The 16,991-nt window shown below is 42.4% G+C and overlaps 1 protein-coding gene and 1 long non-coding RNA gene across 2 annotated transcripts in view; one reads left to right on the top strand and one right to left on the bottom strand.

Annotated features, from left to right (window-relative positions):
- LOC121397594 overlaps positions 1–11,305 on the bottom strand; it is a 23,887-nt gene extending 12,582 nt beyond the window's left edge. The window contains exons 1-2 of the long non-coding RNA XR_005963780.1: positions 11,186–11,305; positions 2,573–2,686 (exon numbers count right to left, since the gene is read on the bottom strand). This is a non-coding gene — a long non-coding RNA (uncharacterized LOC121397594). The remainder of the gene's footprint in view (positions 1–2,572; positions 2,687–11,185) is intronic.
- The window catches only part of ndufs2.S (NADH:ubiquinone oxidoreductase core subunit S2 S homeolog), a 20,961-nt gene continuing 15,173 nt past the window's right edge, over positions 11,204–16,991 (top strand). Inside the window, 4 exon segments of the mRNA NM_001096360.1 lie at positions 11,204–11,492; positions 14,330–14,433; positions 15,584–15,774; positions 16,371–16,491. Of these exon segments, the coding sequence (NP_001089829.1) occupies positions 11,407–11,492; positions 14,330–14,433; positions 15,584–15,774; positions 16,371–16,491 (502 nt within the window). The 5' untranslated portion in view covers positions 11,204–11,406.

Here is a 16,991-nt window from a genome sequence, read left to right as displayed (position 1 = left end):
TAGACACAACGGGGTGAATTAAGGACAGTGCCGTGGTCTTTATGTTAAGCCCCTTGGTGTTTGTGGGATTTTTTTTTTTGCGTTCTGACAATATGTGTTTCTCTGGCCAAACTCCTGCTGAAAGTTTGTTTTTAGATATATTCAGAGGTGGAATCCTATTTTGCTTGGTGTTCCCCACTTTTGTTTTATAATATTCATTTTCACAATGGGCACAGCTTCAACAATGCCCACGTGCACTGCTAAGAGGAGGAATATATATTCCAGGGTGCATGCAGGGACAGCAGGGTGGGGTGGTAGGACTTTTGCATGGCAATAAGCATTGAACAAAATGTGCAAGCTAACAGAGATCTCTGCTATGAACCGACTGTTGCTACATGCCATCGGCAGCATGGTAAGAAAGGCTTACGAAACCGGGGGCCTGTGATGAATTTGTGTAGAAGGTCAATAAATTGGTCTCTCAAGCTAATTCTTTATTCCCAGAAGAAAGAAAGACTTAAGACCCTCAATTAAAAGAGAAGAAATGAAGATTTAAAGAAGAAGGAAAGCTACCGAGACAGTTTATTGCCAATAGATTAGCCACAATAGTGCAAGCTCGACCGCTATATTTATTCTGCAGAATGCTTTACCATACCTGAGTAAACAGCTCTAGAAACTCTGTTTAGGATAGCAGCTGCCATATTAGCTTTGTGTGACATCACTTCCTGCTTGAGTCTCTCCCTGCTCACTCATAGCTCTGGGCTCAGATTACAGCAGGAGGGGAGAGAGGAACAAACTGAGCATGCTCAAGCCCTAGCCCTGGAGGTTTAATCTGAAAACAGGAAGTCTGATACAGAAGCCCATGAGTACACAATAGAAGGAAAGAAATGTGATGTTTCTTTTTGACTCAGATCAGCATTACTTTGAGGGGTTACCTTTTCTTCTCCTTTATTAAGCACCAGCAAAGAAAGGGGAGGTTAGCTATAGTCAATTAATAGTGGTATTCTGTCTCCCTATGGTTTACTGCTAATCACAAGTTTTCATGCATTGTCATCAGCAGGGGAGTAATATGATTGGTCAGGAGGTGTAAATTGTGCCTTAGGGATGCTGGGAGCTGCAGGTAAATCCTGGTATGGAAGGAGTATCCAGGAGGTGTCTAGATTTGGTGCACAAAACAAGGTTGGCTGCGGAGAGCACAATTGTAATGTAACAGATAAAGAAGGTGTGGAAGTTGGACACCTTTGGTCAAGTGGTAATGGCTTGGCTACAATACAACTTGGCCCTGCTCTGTTGGTCACATTCCTTGCTGCAGTCTCAAGTAGGTGATAATAGAGACTGACAGAAAGGGTGTTAGGACAGCTTGTTAGATAGAAATGACCAAGACTATAAGCTTTGGGGCGAGATGGACTATAAGCCTTGAGCGAGATGGAGGAGTGGGCATGGTTGAGGTCAAACCAGGCATGTTGCCTTTAAGAGGCGACAGATATGTTTACCATGTTCATAAGGTAAATATTGGCCATATTACTCACATAGCCAGCCTGCAGCCTCTTACTGTTCCTAAACCACAACTCCCTGCAGCCTCGTTTTTTTCTGAGTGGTGCTTGACAGATTTCTCTCTCAAAGCTGTTCCATCTGAATTTGCCTCTCCCTAGCCCCATGGTGGACATAGAAACCAGCTGCAGGCTGAGCTCATGGCCGTAAACCCCTGACTCACAAAGGTATTTTCCATAGCAGTGAATGGTGAGTGACAGCCCGGGGCCCTAAGGGGGATACTCAACCTATTTTTTCCCAAACCCTTCATTGTTTCACTCCTCTTAGTGCTGGGAATCATATCTGATATAAAACCTTATTTTTTCCCACCACCAACAACCTCCCCCTTATTATATCCTTTTATTGTACAGGATCCCCCCATCCATAATATTATTATTACTTAATTCTTTGTTCATGTTACATTGAATTTGCTGACACAGAGCAAAAGGCACAGCTGGAAACAATTCCTCTTGTAAATAGAGATAATTCCTCCCTTTCCAACATGGTTAGAGTCAAAGGGAGAGGATACACACAGGGTGCTCCTATAACAAATGAGTTTGGATACATACAAGGGCCGGCTCGGAGACGGTCCCACTAACTGTGCCAAAAGAACGCCGAGTTATGTGCCCTCCTGCCTTTTCACTCAAATACAGGGCTAATCAGAACTAATCTGCATTTTGCATCAGCTTTTGGCATCATGAAATATAATTATCAGCAGTAACAATGTCTTTTGTCAAAACAAAATGGCTGCCAAGTGTTCCAGGCCAATAGGAAATGGCTATATTGTCAAGAGCAGATGCTGAATGCTTGAGATCCTAATAAGTTCCTAATAAACTTTGCAGATGTAAGTGCAGTGGATGACAGACATCTGACATTGGACAAATCAGTGTTGCAAAGGCAAAATACACTTTTGTTGAGATATTTTCTTATAATCGCATTAAAATAAAAACAAAATGGATGCGTTACTCAACAATATCTACTGAATTGTCCTGCACTGGTATTAGTTTAGAGATTGAACCTCAACCTCTATTCAACCATGGCAAACTAATATGGCTGCAGTACTTACTGATATCCATTCCACTGTCCTGTTCTAGCATTGAATAGCTCGCTCTTCAGCTATTAGTGCACTGCTTCAGCCAGGGATAGGTTTTCATCATCAACACAATTGCTTCTCAGGGATCTGCAGAGAATAAACAACACACACTGTCAGAGCAGCACTTGGAAGGTTAGTATAGGGCAAAAATGGCAACAATAATTAAAATGCAGATTAATAAGACTTTACTGTGCAGAATAACCCACATTTATTCACATTGGGGTAATGGAAGTCAACACCAAGTACCTGGTATTTTCAGAGGAACCTGGGACCATTTCAGCCCCTATAATTCACAAACTGTGATGATAAACTAAGGACTTTTTTTAAACCCATACCCACTATATGTTCCCGCTACGCAACCCTCAATGGGCCAACTAACCTTCCGACCCGGGGGACACCGAAACTGGAAGTGACATCACATTTGCCCGGAAGAGCCGCCTCTCCAGTGATGAATCTTCCCAAAAAAGTGTAAAAACTGGAAGAACCACAAGGGTGGGTGGGATCAAGCCTGCACCAGTTGGGTACCCAGCCGGGTTACATGCGGACTGAGGAATCAGAGGCCAAGGAATCAAGGACTTTTTGCCTGAAACCCGACCACTTTGCGGGTATTCCACGGGTACCCAACCCGATGCAGGTCTTTTCTCTGGGGGGAAAAGTAGAGCCCTAAAAAATAATCTTTAGTTGGGCTTGATAGCTGCTGTTTAGGCCACTGATTCCAAAAAGCAATGAAAAAAGATATTTCTAAGGTCTCAGCATAGTGTGGGAATCAGGGGAAACAGATCCTGCAAATGGGGGTATCCTGGCAGTATAAGGGCCCTTATTTGGGTAAAACAGTTTCAATACATGTAAATATAGCCAATTTTTAGGGGGGAGCTAAAATATTTGTGCCCTGGGGCCCAATAGATTCAATTGGGCCCCAGGACACTGCAGGGGATCATTTTTCCATTTAATAATTGTCAGTTCACTGCCATCAGCCCCCTTCTTCCCCCCCAAGGGAATGAATCAACTCTAATCCTGATAATGTTGCACATTATCCCCGGGAACATGCAGGCTTCCTTCTGTGAATTATTTGTTTATTAGGAATGAAGCTCCGGATATCCATTAATAATGCTACAGAAGACAGGATGTCCCCAGATCTGCCATACAGACTGTGCTGTGAATCAGGGGCAGATGTGGGAGCTGCGCTTCAGCTGGATCTAAGAAAGGAGGGATTATGGGAGAGAACCCCTGTTATGTATCAGTGCTTGTGGCTGTCTCTGTCGGCTGGGGAGCTGACCATTACCTCCCAACCAGGTGACATGTGTGGGGTACAGACAGGAACCTATATTTTAATTTAAAGGGTGGGACCAAGAAAATGCTCACCCTCTTTCAACACTACAGGACATAGAAATGTAAGAGCAATCGACTAAACCCCATCTCTATCCCACAGAAATCAGTTCAGACTTCACCATCTTGTCCTACTATCTCCACTTTGTCCTACTATCTCCATCTTTCCCTAGCCTCTCCATCCTTTCCTACTATCTCCATCCTGTCCTACTATTTCCACCTTGTCCTACTGTTTCCATCTTGATCTACAGTTTCCATCATGTTCTACTTTCTCCATCTTGTTCTGCCATCTCCATCCTGTCCTAATGTCTTTATCCTGTCCTACTGGCCCCAACTTGTCCTACTATCTCCACGTTGTCCTACTGTCTCCATCTTGTCCTACTATCTCCACTTTGTCCTACTGTCTCCATCTTGTCCTACTATCTCCATCCTGTCCTACTATCTCCATCTTGTCCTACTATCTCTATCCTGTTCTACTATCTCCACCTTGTCTTACTATCGTCACTTTGTCCTACTATCTCAATCATGCTATCTGCATTCTGTCCTACTATCGCCATCTTGCTCTACTGTCTCCATCCTGTCCTACTATCTCCATTTTGTCCTACTATATCTATCCTGTCCTACTGTCTGCATTATTTCTACTGTTTCCATGTTTACCTTATATCTCAGTCTCCATCTTGCCAGGGCCACTTCTGCCATGTGGCAAGGTGAGACCCTTGCCTCAGGCAGCATTGAGCCGCCTCTTGTAACTTTAAGAGCCGAACTTCCGGGTTTTAACCCAGAAATACAGCTCCGCTAGTGCAGAAAGTGCCATAGCGCTTACTGCACTAGCGATACTGCCCCCTTAGACCCGCTACAACGCTAATTTTTAAGCACGGATCGGGAGAGGAGGGGGGCGGCATATGGGCTGCTGCCTCAGGCGGCAGCAGCCCCAGGATCGGCGCTGCATCTTGCACTACTATCACCAAGTAACCCATCCTGTTCTAATGTCTCTGTCTTGCCCTATTGTCTCTATCTTTCCATACTGTCTCTGTCTTCAACTTGACCTAATGTCACCATCTTGTCCTATTGTCTTCAGCTTGAATTCTAGTGCCATTTTGCCTTACTGTCGCCATCTGGCACACATATCCTGCTCTCCACCACTCTTATTATCTAGAACTCCAGCTCTGTTCATGTTCAGTGTACTTGATATAAAGCTACAGTGCTTAAGCACTTCTGCCAAAAACAATAGGAACTTTTAGAAAGCTAATGTGGGTGAAGTGCAGAGGGGGCATTAAGAAAGCCCTTTGGTCTGTGCTGTAAAAAACATCTTTATTCTGCCCTAATTGTACTAAGTTGGGTAGCCTGGTGGCATCCCCTGCTTACTATAGAGAGGACAACGTGATTGAACCCAAACCTTCACCCATTTGCCCCCTTTCCCACTTCATGTAGCATTTATTTTATTGAATTATTCTTATCCTTTATGTATATAGCACAGACAAGTGAGGATACTAGGAGTTGCAGTTTTACAGCAGAAAAAGTTTTCCTTTGCTGCCAGAGTTAAAAAACACATGGGATTCTCAGAAAACAAAGAGGGGGGGGGTATGAGAGCACAGACTCCTTTATCTACTTTAGATCTTGACTCTAATTGCTGTTGTGAGGGGGGGTTATAGGGGAAACTACGGCTTCGTACCATATGATCCACCGAAGCAATGGCTTCCCAAACAGTGAAAAGATTTTTATGGCTGACGTTGGGATCTGACCTCCCAGCAATGGTGTGAGGAAGCCAAAGGCCACCTTTTTTGCCAGTTTTCTGCCGAGTGCCAATGTGCCAGCTGCATTCACCTGCGTGCAAAGTACAACATACATGGCCCACGGGAACACTGTTACATGCCGGCTACATTTAGGGGGCAGATTTATTAAGGGTTGAAGTGAAAATTTGAAATCGATTGAAATTTATGTTCAGAAACTGTCAAATTCGACTAGTGAGTTATTCAAATTCGATTTGAGTTTTTTTTAAAAGTTAAAATTAGAGTTTGAGATTTATCATACTCTGACCCTTTGATAATTCAGCTAAAACCTGACAAAATACTGTATAAGTCAATGGGAGAGGTCCAGGGACACAATTGAGTTTTTTTGGAGAAAAAACTCGAATCAAGTTTTTAAAATTCAAATCGAATTGGGTTTTCGGGTTGATTACATTTATCAGAGTTTAAAAAATTTGATTTATTTTTTAATAATTTTCGAATTTCTGGGAGTTATGGGGAGTTTCGGCCTTTGATAAATTGATTAGTGTGTTGCACCCATGCATGTGCACCTAGTGAAGCACACACCAAGGCCTGGGCATTTATTTGATTTACAACAGTTTAAATTGCGGAGCTGCCATGCTGGATGTTGGGAGCTGTAATTTGACCACAGCTGTGGGTAAGGGCATCGGCTGGACATTTGTCATTAACTTCAGTTTATCACCTCACTTTTTTTGCACTGCACTGTGCCTCCTCTGCTCTAACTCTGCTGTTAAACTCTGTTTCCCAGCATCCACAGCTAGGTGTGAGCATCTGCATTCCTGGAAGAGCAGCACCCTCCCAATTTCTGCTGGTTTAAGCCCTTTTCCAAGCATCTCTCAACCATGGAAGTCTCTTCACAGTTACTACAAGAAGGTTTCCAGGGTTCAAGTGCACAGCTGGAAGAGAGAATAACACACAGTCATAAAGAAAACAGATTGCACTGAAAAAGCTCTTTGGGAGAGAGCAAATTGCCTTGGGCTGATTATTCTTGGTGAATTAGCACCTCCCAGAGGAGGAAAAGTAAACTACAACCAAATCAAAATAGCTGGTAATCTTAGACATGGAGTCCAGTAACTACTCTCCTCATTTCTCCATTTCTAGTCTCTCTTCTGTTAGAATTTTATCTTCACTTCTCTGCCTACTACTATCTGCCCTATTCCATCTTTTCATTCAGTTCACTTCACCCTCTTTATTGTATTTCACACCTTCTTGCCTGTTCCTATACTCCCCAATGATTTGGCATTACTCTTCCTCATCCTTCTTCTTCTGTCCCCTTCTATATTTCTCCTCTGCATTTGTCCCTTCTCTTCTCTCCTTCTCTCTGTCATCCCCTCTCCTTTTCTTTTCCCCCCCAGCTCTTTGGCCTTACACTCCCCCATTCTCCCTCCTCTCCCCTTCTATATTTCTCCTCTCCCCCATTTGTCTCTCTACTCCCTAACCCCCTTTCCCTTCTCTCCTTCTGTCTCTCATCCCCTCTCCTTTTCTCCCCCAACTGTTTGGCCGTACTCTCCCCCATCCTCCCTCTTCTCTCCCCTTCTATATTTCTCCTCTCCCCCATTTGTCTCTCTACTCCCTAACCCCCTTTCCCTTCTCACCTTCTGTCTCTCATCTCCTTTCCTTTTCTATTCTCCCCAACTGTTTGGCCTTACTCTCCCCCATTCTCCCTCTTCTCTCCCCTTCTGTATTTCTCCTCTGCCCCATTTGTCTCTCTACTCCCTAACCCCCTTTCCATTCTGTCTTGCATCTCCTCTCCTTTCCTATTCTCCCCCAACTGTTTGGCCTTACTCTCCCCCATCCTCCCTCTTCTCTCCCCTTCTATATTTCTCCTCTCCCCCATTTGTCTCTCTACTCCCTAACCCCCTTTACCTTCTCTCCTTCTGTCTCTCATCCCCTTTCCTTTTCTCCACCAACTGTTTGGCCTTACTCTCCCCCATCCTCCCTCTTCTCTCCCCTTCTATATTTCTCCTCTCCCCCATTTGTCTCTCTACTCCCTAACCCCCTTTCCCTTCTCTCCTTCTGTCACTCATCCCCTCTCCTTTCCTTTTCTATTCTCCCCAACTGTTTGGCCTTATTCCACCTCCATCCTCTCTGTTCTCTTCCCTTCTATATTTTTGATCCTCTTCCCATTTTTCTCCAGAACTCCCTTCCCTTCTGTTTGCTTCTTGTATATGTTATTCCCACTGATTCCCAGTCTGCCCCTGTTCAATTTTTTCATCCTCCTCTTTCCAATCTCACTGTTTTGTTTCTGACTCTGTTCTCCCTTCCCAGCCATAAGAAGGTTACAAGGTGAGCACATACAATGCAATAGTTGCACAAATTGCTTTAAAACAACCAATAATTATTTTGTGTGTGTCAGATCAGGCCTCCAAGATACAATCTATGCTTGGGCCATGAATGCAACAAAATTCCAATTCAGATATATGATGAATAGGATAATGAATGAATGATAATGAGCTTGTAGAAGCCATCTTTCATGCATATTCACACAAAATGTTTTCATTATTCTAATGTAATTTGAAGCAATATCTGTATTGGTATCCATTTATGTTTTTTGGTTCTGATCACCCAAAAACTATTTTTAACAAATGATATAATTTGCATGGAGCTTCCCTGCATGGAGCTCAGTTAGGGTGATATGTAGGGTGAAATTGTACTTTACCCAAGATACCCTTGGAATCATTGCAATGATTTATATATAAATGATGTTATGAGCAAAGAGGGCCCCTGACCAAAGGCTGGCACCTCATTTGCAGACATGTAGAGGGGCAGCATTTCCCAGCAGCACTGTGGGAAGAAAGGATATCTGCAATTCCCAGCATGATTGTGGGTATGAGGGGGGTTGCCAGCTGCTGTTTGTCTGGGGGGCTGTAGAACCACAGATGTGACTCCCCACTCATTTTCTTTACAGAGTTAAGTTCTGCTTCGTTGCTCTTCTGACTACTCCCCGTTGAAAAGAATTTTATGGAGGAATATCCCAGAGCGTTTATAAATGCACTTGCTTTGGATTCCTTCATCCCTGATTGCATCAGCTGTGCTCCTTTTTGGATACATATATTGTATTTCCTGTGTATTATTTGTATTACCCCTACACTGACCTGTAGTATATTTATAATGTGCTACTATACTGCAAAATCTCCCAACCCCCTTTTCTCCAGAGGGATTTAGCCCCAAATAAAATATCTGCTCTGTTCTATTTATTCACACTGTTATTTTCTGATCCCCAGCCAAGATGGAATTCCTGGGACTTTTCCCAATGCTTCCCTGGAATTCAAGCACATTTCAGATGGAGACACTTTAAAAACGGCTGTGAGAAAGGAGTAGCCCCCACACTGAATACTATATTTAGGGAACAATGAAAAAAAACGATATTTATGGGCTGCTGGGAGTTTGAGTTCCTAATGTACAGTTTCAGATTACAAACTTTAGTAACCAGTTAACTTACAGTATATTATATAACATCTGATTTCTAGCATCTAAGCAATTGGTCTTTTTTTTATTTTTATAGTTTTTTCACTATTTGCCTTCCTCTTCTGCCTCTCTTCAGCTTTCAAATAAGGGGTCACTGACCCCAATAGCCAAAAAGCAATAGTTTTATTGTTGTTGACCCTTGTCTATTCATAATTCACTCTGTTATTTAAACTGCTGCCTGGGTGGTAGGGTAAATAATTCTAAATAGCTGAAGAACTACAAAAAACAAAAAACAAAGACCAATTGCATATTGTCTCAGAATATCAATGGTTACATCATAACAAAAGTGAATTTAAAGGTAAAAAGGGTGGGGGGTGTACAGTTACTGTGCCAAGGACCAATCCCTGAAGCTGCCATCCTATTTCAATGGAACATTCAGGGAACGTTGTCCAAAAGGAAAAAAACTCTGTTTGCTAAAACTGATTGTAGTGATTGCAATCGTGCCAGGCTGAAATGGGGGATATAAGCCCCTTTCAGGTACTGATACTGTAACCAATTTTTTGAGTTTGCTTAAATGCTTTCTAAAGGGGCTCCCAAACCCAAGGAATGGTCAGTTTCTAACACATTTAGGGCCAGATTTTTCAAGGGTTGAATTGAAAATTCGAATTTTTTTTATCATCAAATTTAATTAGGGAGATATTTAAATTTCGATTTGAGTTTTTAAATACATTTTTATTTGATTTTCAAGAAGTATAATACTCTGGCCCTTTAAGAACTCGAATTTGACTATTCGCCACCTTAAACCTGCCGAATTGCAGTCAATGGGAGAGGTCCAGGGATCAATTCTGAGTTGTTTGCAGCTTTCCTGACATTCAAGATTTTTTCTAATCGAGTTTTTTAAATTGAAATCGAATTTGATTCAAATTAGATTCGAGTTTTCGGGTCGATTCTATTCATCCGAGTTTTAAAAACTCAATTTTATCAATACATTTCGATTGGTCGAATTTCGAGTTCATGGGAGTTTTAAAAAACTCCCATGAATTTGAAATTCGGCCCTTGATAAATGTGCCTCTTATTGTTCTGCAGTCACAACCCCACTAGACCTGCTATACATTAGAATGCCCCAACGGTAACTACCCTAAATGAGAATTAACGCCAGTAACAAAAGCCGACATGAAGCCTGCGGGAGCATGCGTAGCTGAAGCTGATTCCTGACTAGGCCCAACTGAGCATGCTCCTGCAGGATTCGTGTTGGCGAAGAGATCCGAAACAATACAAACGGGCAGAAGATGGTTCCCTGGGAACTTCACTGCGCTAATCTACATTTTAGGGTCAGTTTTTTTCCAGGGGCTTCTTTTTGACTAATATACAGTGCCGGGAGGTGGGGCAAGCCATGCGCTCGTGTGCTCACAGACTAATTTTGAGTGCGCACAAGAAATTTTGTATAAATTTTGACCTGAGCACACAGTTTTTAAAAGCTACGCACACAAGTTTAAAGGGGACCTGTCACCCAAAAAAAATTGTTCAAAATCCTATTTTATCACATTAGTCAAGCAAAATTAACTTTAATTACACTGTATAAATTATTTGAATCTTGTTTCCTTCAATCTGGAAATTCATAATTATAACAAGCAGGCAGCAGCCATTTTGTGGACACTGTAAGCCTTAAGCAAATGACTGAAGTCCCTCACAAAATGACTTAACTCTCTGACAGAATAAGTGAACAGGGCAGCTTTACAACATTAGTGTTTCCACTGACTGCATGCAATTGATTTTCTAAGAAAATAACCTTTTTACCGCACAAAATAAAGGTATTTAAACCAATGGATGACGACATTACCTGACAGAATGGCTTAAATAACTCACAATATTACTTAAAAATATAAACTTCACCAAATTTTCTCACAGAATAATTTAAATACCGCACAAAATAATGTAATGCCCCCACAGAAAGACTTTAATACCTTGTAGAATAGCTGAGACTGGTGGTTTTATAATATTAGTGTGGCACTGACCTCATTCACTTCATAATAACCTGATTACCTCACAAAATGAACATATTCACATTAGAGAACGACTAGATCACCTCACAGAACGACTGGGACAGAGACTGGAGGTTGTATAATATTAGAAAAGCCGTGCCCACATGCAATATGTCTCCTCGGGATTCCCTGACGCGGAAGTAAGTCAGCGCGCCCTTTCCCGCTTTAAAGATGGCGGGCGATTAAGCACTTTTCTTTATTGGCGTGAAGGCACTGGCCTCTCCGGAAGTTCCCAGCTGGCAGTTCGCCTGTGCTGTCAGGAAAAATGGCGGCGCTCAGAGCACTTGGAAGGCTGCGGGCACCTTCAGGGCTGTTAAGCGGCCGGTGGTTGAAGCTTCCCCAGTCTGTCAGGTGAGAGGAGTCAGAGAAACGGCCTGTGGCCCATGTGTCATGGAAAGGTAGAGAGTTGGCAGGGCCACAAGGTCCTTTGAGAGGTGACTCCAGTGTGTATGTGTCAGTGTATGTGTCAGTGTATGTGTGTGTCAGTGTATATGTGTCAGTGTATATGTGTCAGTGTATGTGTCAGTGTGTATGTGTGTCAGTGTATATGTGTCAGTGTGTATGTGTGTCAGTGTATGACAGGGGCAGTGTATGGGCAGGTTCCACAGACTGTCACCACTTTAGAGCTGGAATGATCATTCTTTTAAATTCATGCTGCAGACTGTACTGGTGTATTGTGCAGCCCTGTCTAGTAAGGGTATACGTCTCATTTCTTGCCCCTGTTGTCAGCTGACCAGCCCAAGTGGGCCCCGTTATTTTCTCTGGTCTGGAAACCCCCATAATCTGTCTTCCTTATAGGGTCGTGCAGTCATTAGAGAACCCCTCCCTTTATATGGTCATGAAACGCTAAGAGACTTCTAATTATTATAACCTAGGAGTTTTAGTGAGTCATGTGACGGAAATGACATCACCGAGCACCAATTATAACCGATGACATCACTAAAGGATCTAATTTACAGGATATCCATTGTGGGTCTTTGACAGCTCGGGAACAGTGTCCTGGGGACTTATGAAAGGTTCTTCGACCCAGGTGCTTGGCAACTGGGCTATTTAATGGTGTTTAGTCGTATGACTCAGTACCAGACTAGGGCTATATTTATATATAGGCACCTGAGCTGGGGTGTGGGCTACAGGGCCCGTTAATGACATCATGGGAACATCATTCTGTACATTGGGGGCGCAGACTTAGTGTAAATGCAGCCCTGGAGGGCACACAAAATAAAGGGGTCCCTAAAGATGGATATTAAATTAAAACTGCACAATGACCCTGTTACTTATGCCTGGTGTTATATTTAGTAGAGTAAGTAGACTGTAAATCATGGGAAGCCTAAACTTCTCCTCCCGTCAAATTGCCTTTATTATGTGTGCCTTCTGGTAGACTCTTGCACGGAACCAATTTTTGAAACTGGACCCGCAACTTCCATTCTTACCCTCTTGGATCCGTTACCCACCCATATCCGACGACCCGCTGACCACCAAGAAACAGGAAGTGCTGCCATTGTAAACCAGAAGTGACATCATTACAAGTGGGCATGGTCAGAAAAAACTTTTTAAAATATGCATAAAGGAGTAAAACTCGCTATTGAGAAGACCCACAACCCAATCCGCCGACCCGCGTCTATACCCACACCCGAAAGTTGTACCCGCAACCTGGAGGTTACCCACTTTTTTGCGGATAACCTGCGGGTATCTTACCCACTGCAGGACTCTACCTTCTGGTGCAGTATTGGGGCGCACATACAGGCTAGCTGGCAGTGGGACAAGTGGAGGGAGCACCTTTCTATCCCCATCAACAGTTCCAAACTGTAATAGGAGGTGCAGTTTACTCCAGGCAAGTCTGTCTTACACACGGCACCAGGTTGGTTTGTAAATACTTTTATATCTTTTGTTATATTTGATGCTCCTCAAAAGTTAAGCAGTAGATCCTCACCCCTAACTAAGCCCTTGGCCAATTATTAGATGGTATGGAGGGTCCATTCTAGAGTCCTGCGAGGAACCAATTTGTTAAACCCGCAACCCACATCCGCAACCGGCATAATTATCTGCTTGGACCCGCTACCTGACTCAACCGGCATGTACCTTATCTGCAACCTAATCTGCGACCCGCTGAACGCATTGGAAGTTGGCGTGATCAGAAAAAAAGGAGTAAAACGGGAAGTGCTGTCATCGTGAACCGGCAGTGACATCATTGGAAGTAGGCGTGATCAGAAAAAAGGAGTAAAACTCGCTATTGGGAAGACCCGTGACCCAAACTATGACCTGCAAACCCGGAGAACCACCCACCAGTGTCTATACCTGCTCCCGAAACTTCTACCTGCAACTCGCAGGTTTTTGCAGGTAACCAGACCCGCTGCAGGACTCTAGTCCATGCAGCTTGAGTAGTGACCAGATAGTAAGTATCCAACTCAGTGCAGTCGCTAGCCAGCAGGAATATCTGCTGATCAGTATTGGAAATATCAGCTGGTAACTGGGGTCCCATACACATTATTTGTTTAGGAGAGAGAATCCACGCTAATTATCTGGCTGTGTAAGTACAATTTATACTCTTATAATCCACAAGAGCCAAGAAAATCCTGTAAATTATATCCTTATAATACACAAAAGCCATGAATATCTTGTAAATTATATCCTTATAAACGGTGAGTTCTGATGTCATTTCTGTCACATGACTCACAAATTTGTGTATTATAATAAATAAAGTACCCCCAATTGCAAAATATGAGGATATTAGAAGTTACCTCGGAGTTCCATGACCTGTATAACTCGGCCTTCGGCCTCGTGTTTTTATATGGTCATGAAACTCCTCGGTAACTTATAATATCCTTATATTTTACAAGAGGGGGTACTTTATTCACTATATAATACACAAGCTATGAATATCTTGTAAATTATATCCTTATAAATGTTGCTTAGTGATGTCATCCGTTATCATCAGAGCTTAGTGATGTAATTTCTTTTGCATGACTCCCTGACGCTTGTGTATTGTAATAACGTTCCCCCTGTTGAAAAATACGAGGATAGTAGAAGTCACCTTGGAGTTCCACGGCCACTTGGCCCCGTACTTTTACATCGTCGTGGAACTCCTTGGTGGCTTTTAATATCCTTATATTTATATATATATATATATATATATATATATGATATTCTCACCTGTAATAATAAAATGAATGAAATCTGTCTTCCTGTAGAGGAAAACAATGGCAGCCAGATGTGGAATGGACCGAGCAGTATGCGGGCGCTGTCATGTATCCCAGCACCATCACAGAGAAATGGGTTCCGGCTCCCTGGAATGGTAATACGCATAAACTGGGCATATAAATACAATATTCTTTTATTTGGCAAAAAAGGGACAGTGCAAGGGTTCCTATGGGGAGGGGATGCCAGACACTAAAAATAGTTTTTATCTACCACTGCATAGGCATTGTATTCTGAGGGAGATGGGCATGTACCTTCTGAGTATTGCATTTAAAAGAGAAGGAAAGTAATGTTATACTTGGCGTGCCAAATGTCAGGCACCCCAAGTGATTGTATTTACTTACCTGACATTCCCGGCCAGTGCTCCTATCGGAAGAAAACTGCACCGGCTCAGGGTCCTTCCAGCAAACACCTCGGAATGATCCTTTTCCTGCTTCTTCTTTGTGCAGTAGATCGAAAAGCCAAACTTTAAAGGATAACTAAACCTTTGAAATAAGTGAATGTAAAATTGATGAGGGGGCAATAATAGGCACTTTTGTGTACATTCATTATTGTTTCAATTCCAAGATATTAAAGGATACATGTACTGTTAATATGAATGAATTTTGTTACAACAGCGCCACCTGCTGGTCAGTTTCCCACCAGTCTGACCAGCAAGTAGTCAAGGAAGTTGTCAGGAGAAAGAAAGAGGCTGATGTTCTTCTGCTTAGGAATAAAATTAGAAACCTTTCTCACATCTTTCCTAAGCAGAAGAACATCAGCCTCTTTCTTTCTCCTGACAACTTCCTTGACTACTTGCTGGTCAGACTGGTGGGAAACTGACCGTAACAAAATTCATTCATATTAACAGCACATTAATATCTTGGAATGAGAAAAAAAAAATATTGAATGTAAATAAAAGTGCATAGAATAGCCCCCTCATCAATTTTACATTCACTTATTTGAAAGGTTTACTTATCCTTTAATGAGCAAGCCAGCTCATTCTACTGCGCATGCGGTTGCACTGGAAAATTTTTAGGAGTGAAAATGCAGATAGAGGATCACTCTGTGGTGCTCACTGGAAGAACCCCGGGCCGGTGCAGTTTTCTGCTGATAGGAGCACTGGTATGTAAATACAATCACTTGGGTGTGCCTAACTTTTGGCACCCCTAGGTATAAAAACACTTTCCTTCTCGTGAAGACTGTTGCACAGAATGGGCCAGAAAATTGGATATTTTGTAAGCAAGAACTGTTTTATTTCCAAACAGATAAGGACCCGCCAATTCAGAAAGCTGTTTCAAACCTCACCATCAATTTCGGACCCCAGCACCCTGCAGCTCACGGTGTGCTGCGACTTGTGATGGAGCTGAGCGGGGAGTCTGTGAAACGTTGTGACCCTCACATTGGACTCCTGCACCGGGGCACTGAGAAACTTATTGAGTACAAGACCTACCTCCAGGTATCCTCCCCATGGGCTTGCATTTAAAGGAACAGTTCAGTATAAAAATAAAAACGTTGTAAATAGACAGGCTGTGCAAAATAATACAAGTTTCTAATATAGTTAGTTAGACAAAAATGTAATGTATAAAGGCTGGAGTGAGTGGATGTGTAACATAATAGCCAGAACACTACTTCCTGCTTTTCAGCTCTCTAACTCTGAGTTAGTCGGTGACTATAAGGGGGGCCACATGGGACATAACTGTTCAGTGAGTTTGTAATTGATCCTCAGCATTCAGCTCAGATTCAAAAGCAACAGTTAAGACCCATGTGCCCCCCCCCCCCCGATTGGTTACTGCCTGGTAACCAATCAGTGGAAACCAAGAGAGCTGAACAGGAAGTAGTGTTCTGGCTATTATGTTACACATCCACTCACTCCAGCCTTTATACATTACATTTTTGGCTAATTAACTATATTAGAAACTTTTTTTTGTTTTGTACAGCCTCCCTATTTACCCAGTTTTTATTTTTATACTGAACAATTCCTTTAAACGTCACTCTGATTTCTGCAAGGTCATCTACCAATGAATTTTCTCATTGATCTCCTTCGTCCTCCAGGCGTTACCTTACTTCGACCGCCTAGACTATGTATCCATGATGTGTAATGAGCAGGCTTATTCCCTGGCCGTAGAAAAACTGCTGAATATCCAACCTCCGCCCAGAGCTCAGTGGATTCGAGGTAACCCTATCTAGGCCTTCGATTAGGTTCTTGTGCAGTCTGAGACATCTGTATTCTCCTTCTCTCCAGGGTCAGAGATAAATGTTAAACATATTGTAACAGTTCATGCTTTACAGTCTTGTAAATTTATGAAATATATATATATATATATATATATATATATATATATATATATATATATATATATATATACAAATACAAGATTCCTCTGCACTCAACCCATTATCAATATATTTAAGACAGAGACATTTTGTGCATACTGCTACTGAAAAATGCCTTACCCTTTAAACAAAACAGGGATTGTTTGTCCATATATTGCAATATATTTAAGCTGGCCAACTACGTCAAAGCCATCCCATATCTGGCCAGTCCTATGCTCAATTTTCATCTGATTCATTAAGAATTCTATGGTTCAATTATACATTTTATAAAAGGGACGAATACGTTTTACCTGCAACTTACTAGCTGCTTTCAAAGTAAAACTCCCAAACTTGGCTGCC

This window comes from Xenopus laevis, chromosome 8S (assembly GCF_017654675.1).
Source record: "Xenopus laevis strain J_2021 chromosome 8S, Xenopus_laevis_v10.1, whole genome shotgun sequence".
Lineage (NCBI taxonomy): Eukaryota > Metazoa > Chordata > Amphibia > Anura > Pipidae > Xenopus > Xenopus laevis.
Note: the sequence above shows the minus strand (reverse complement) of the source record. Positions and strands in the feature narration are given on the sequence as shown.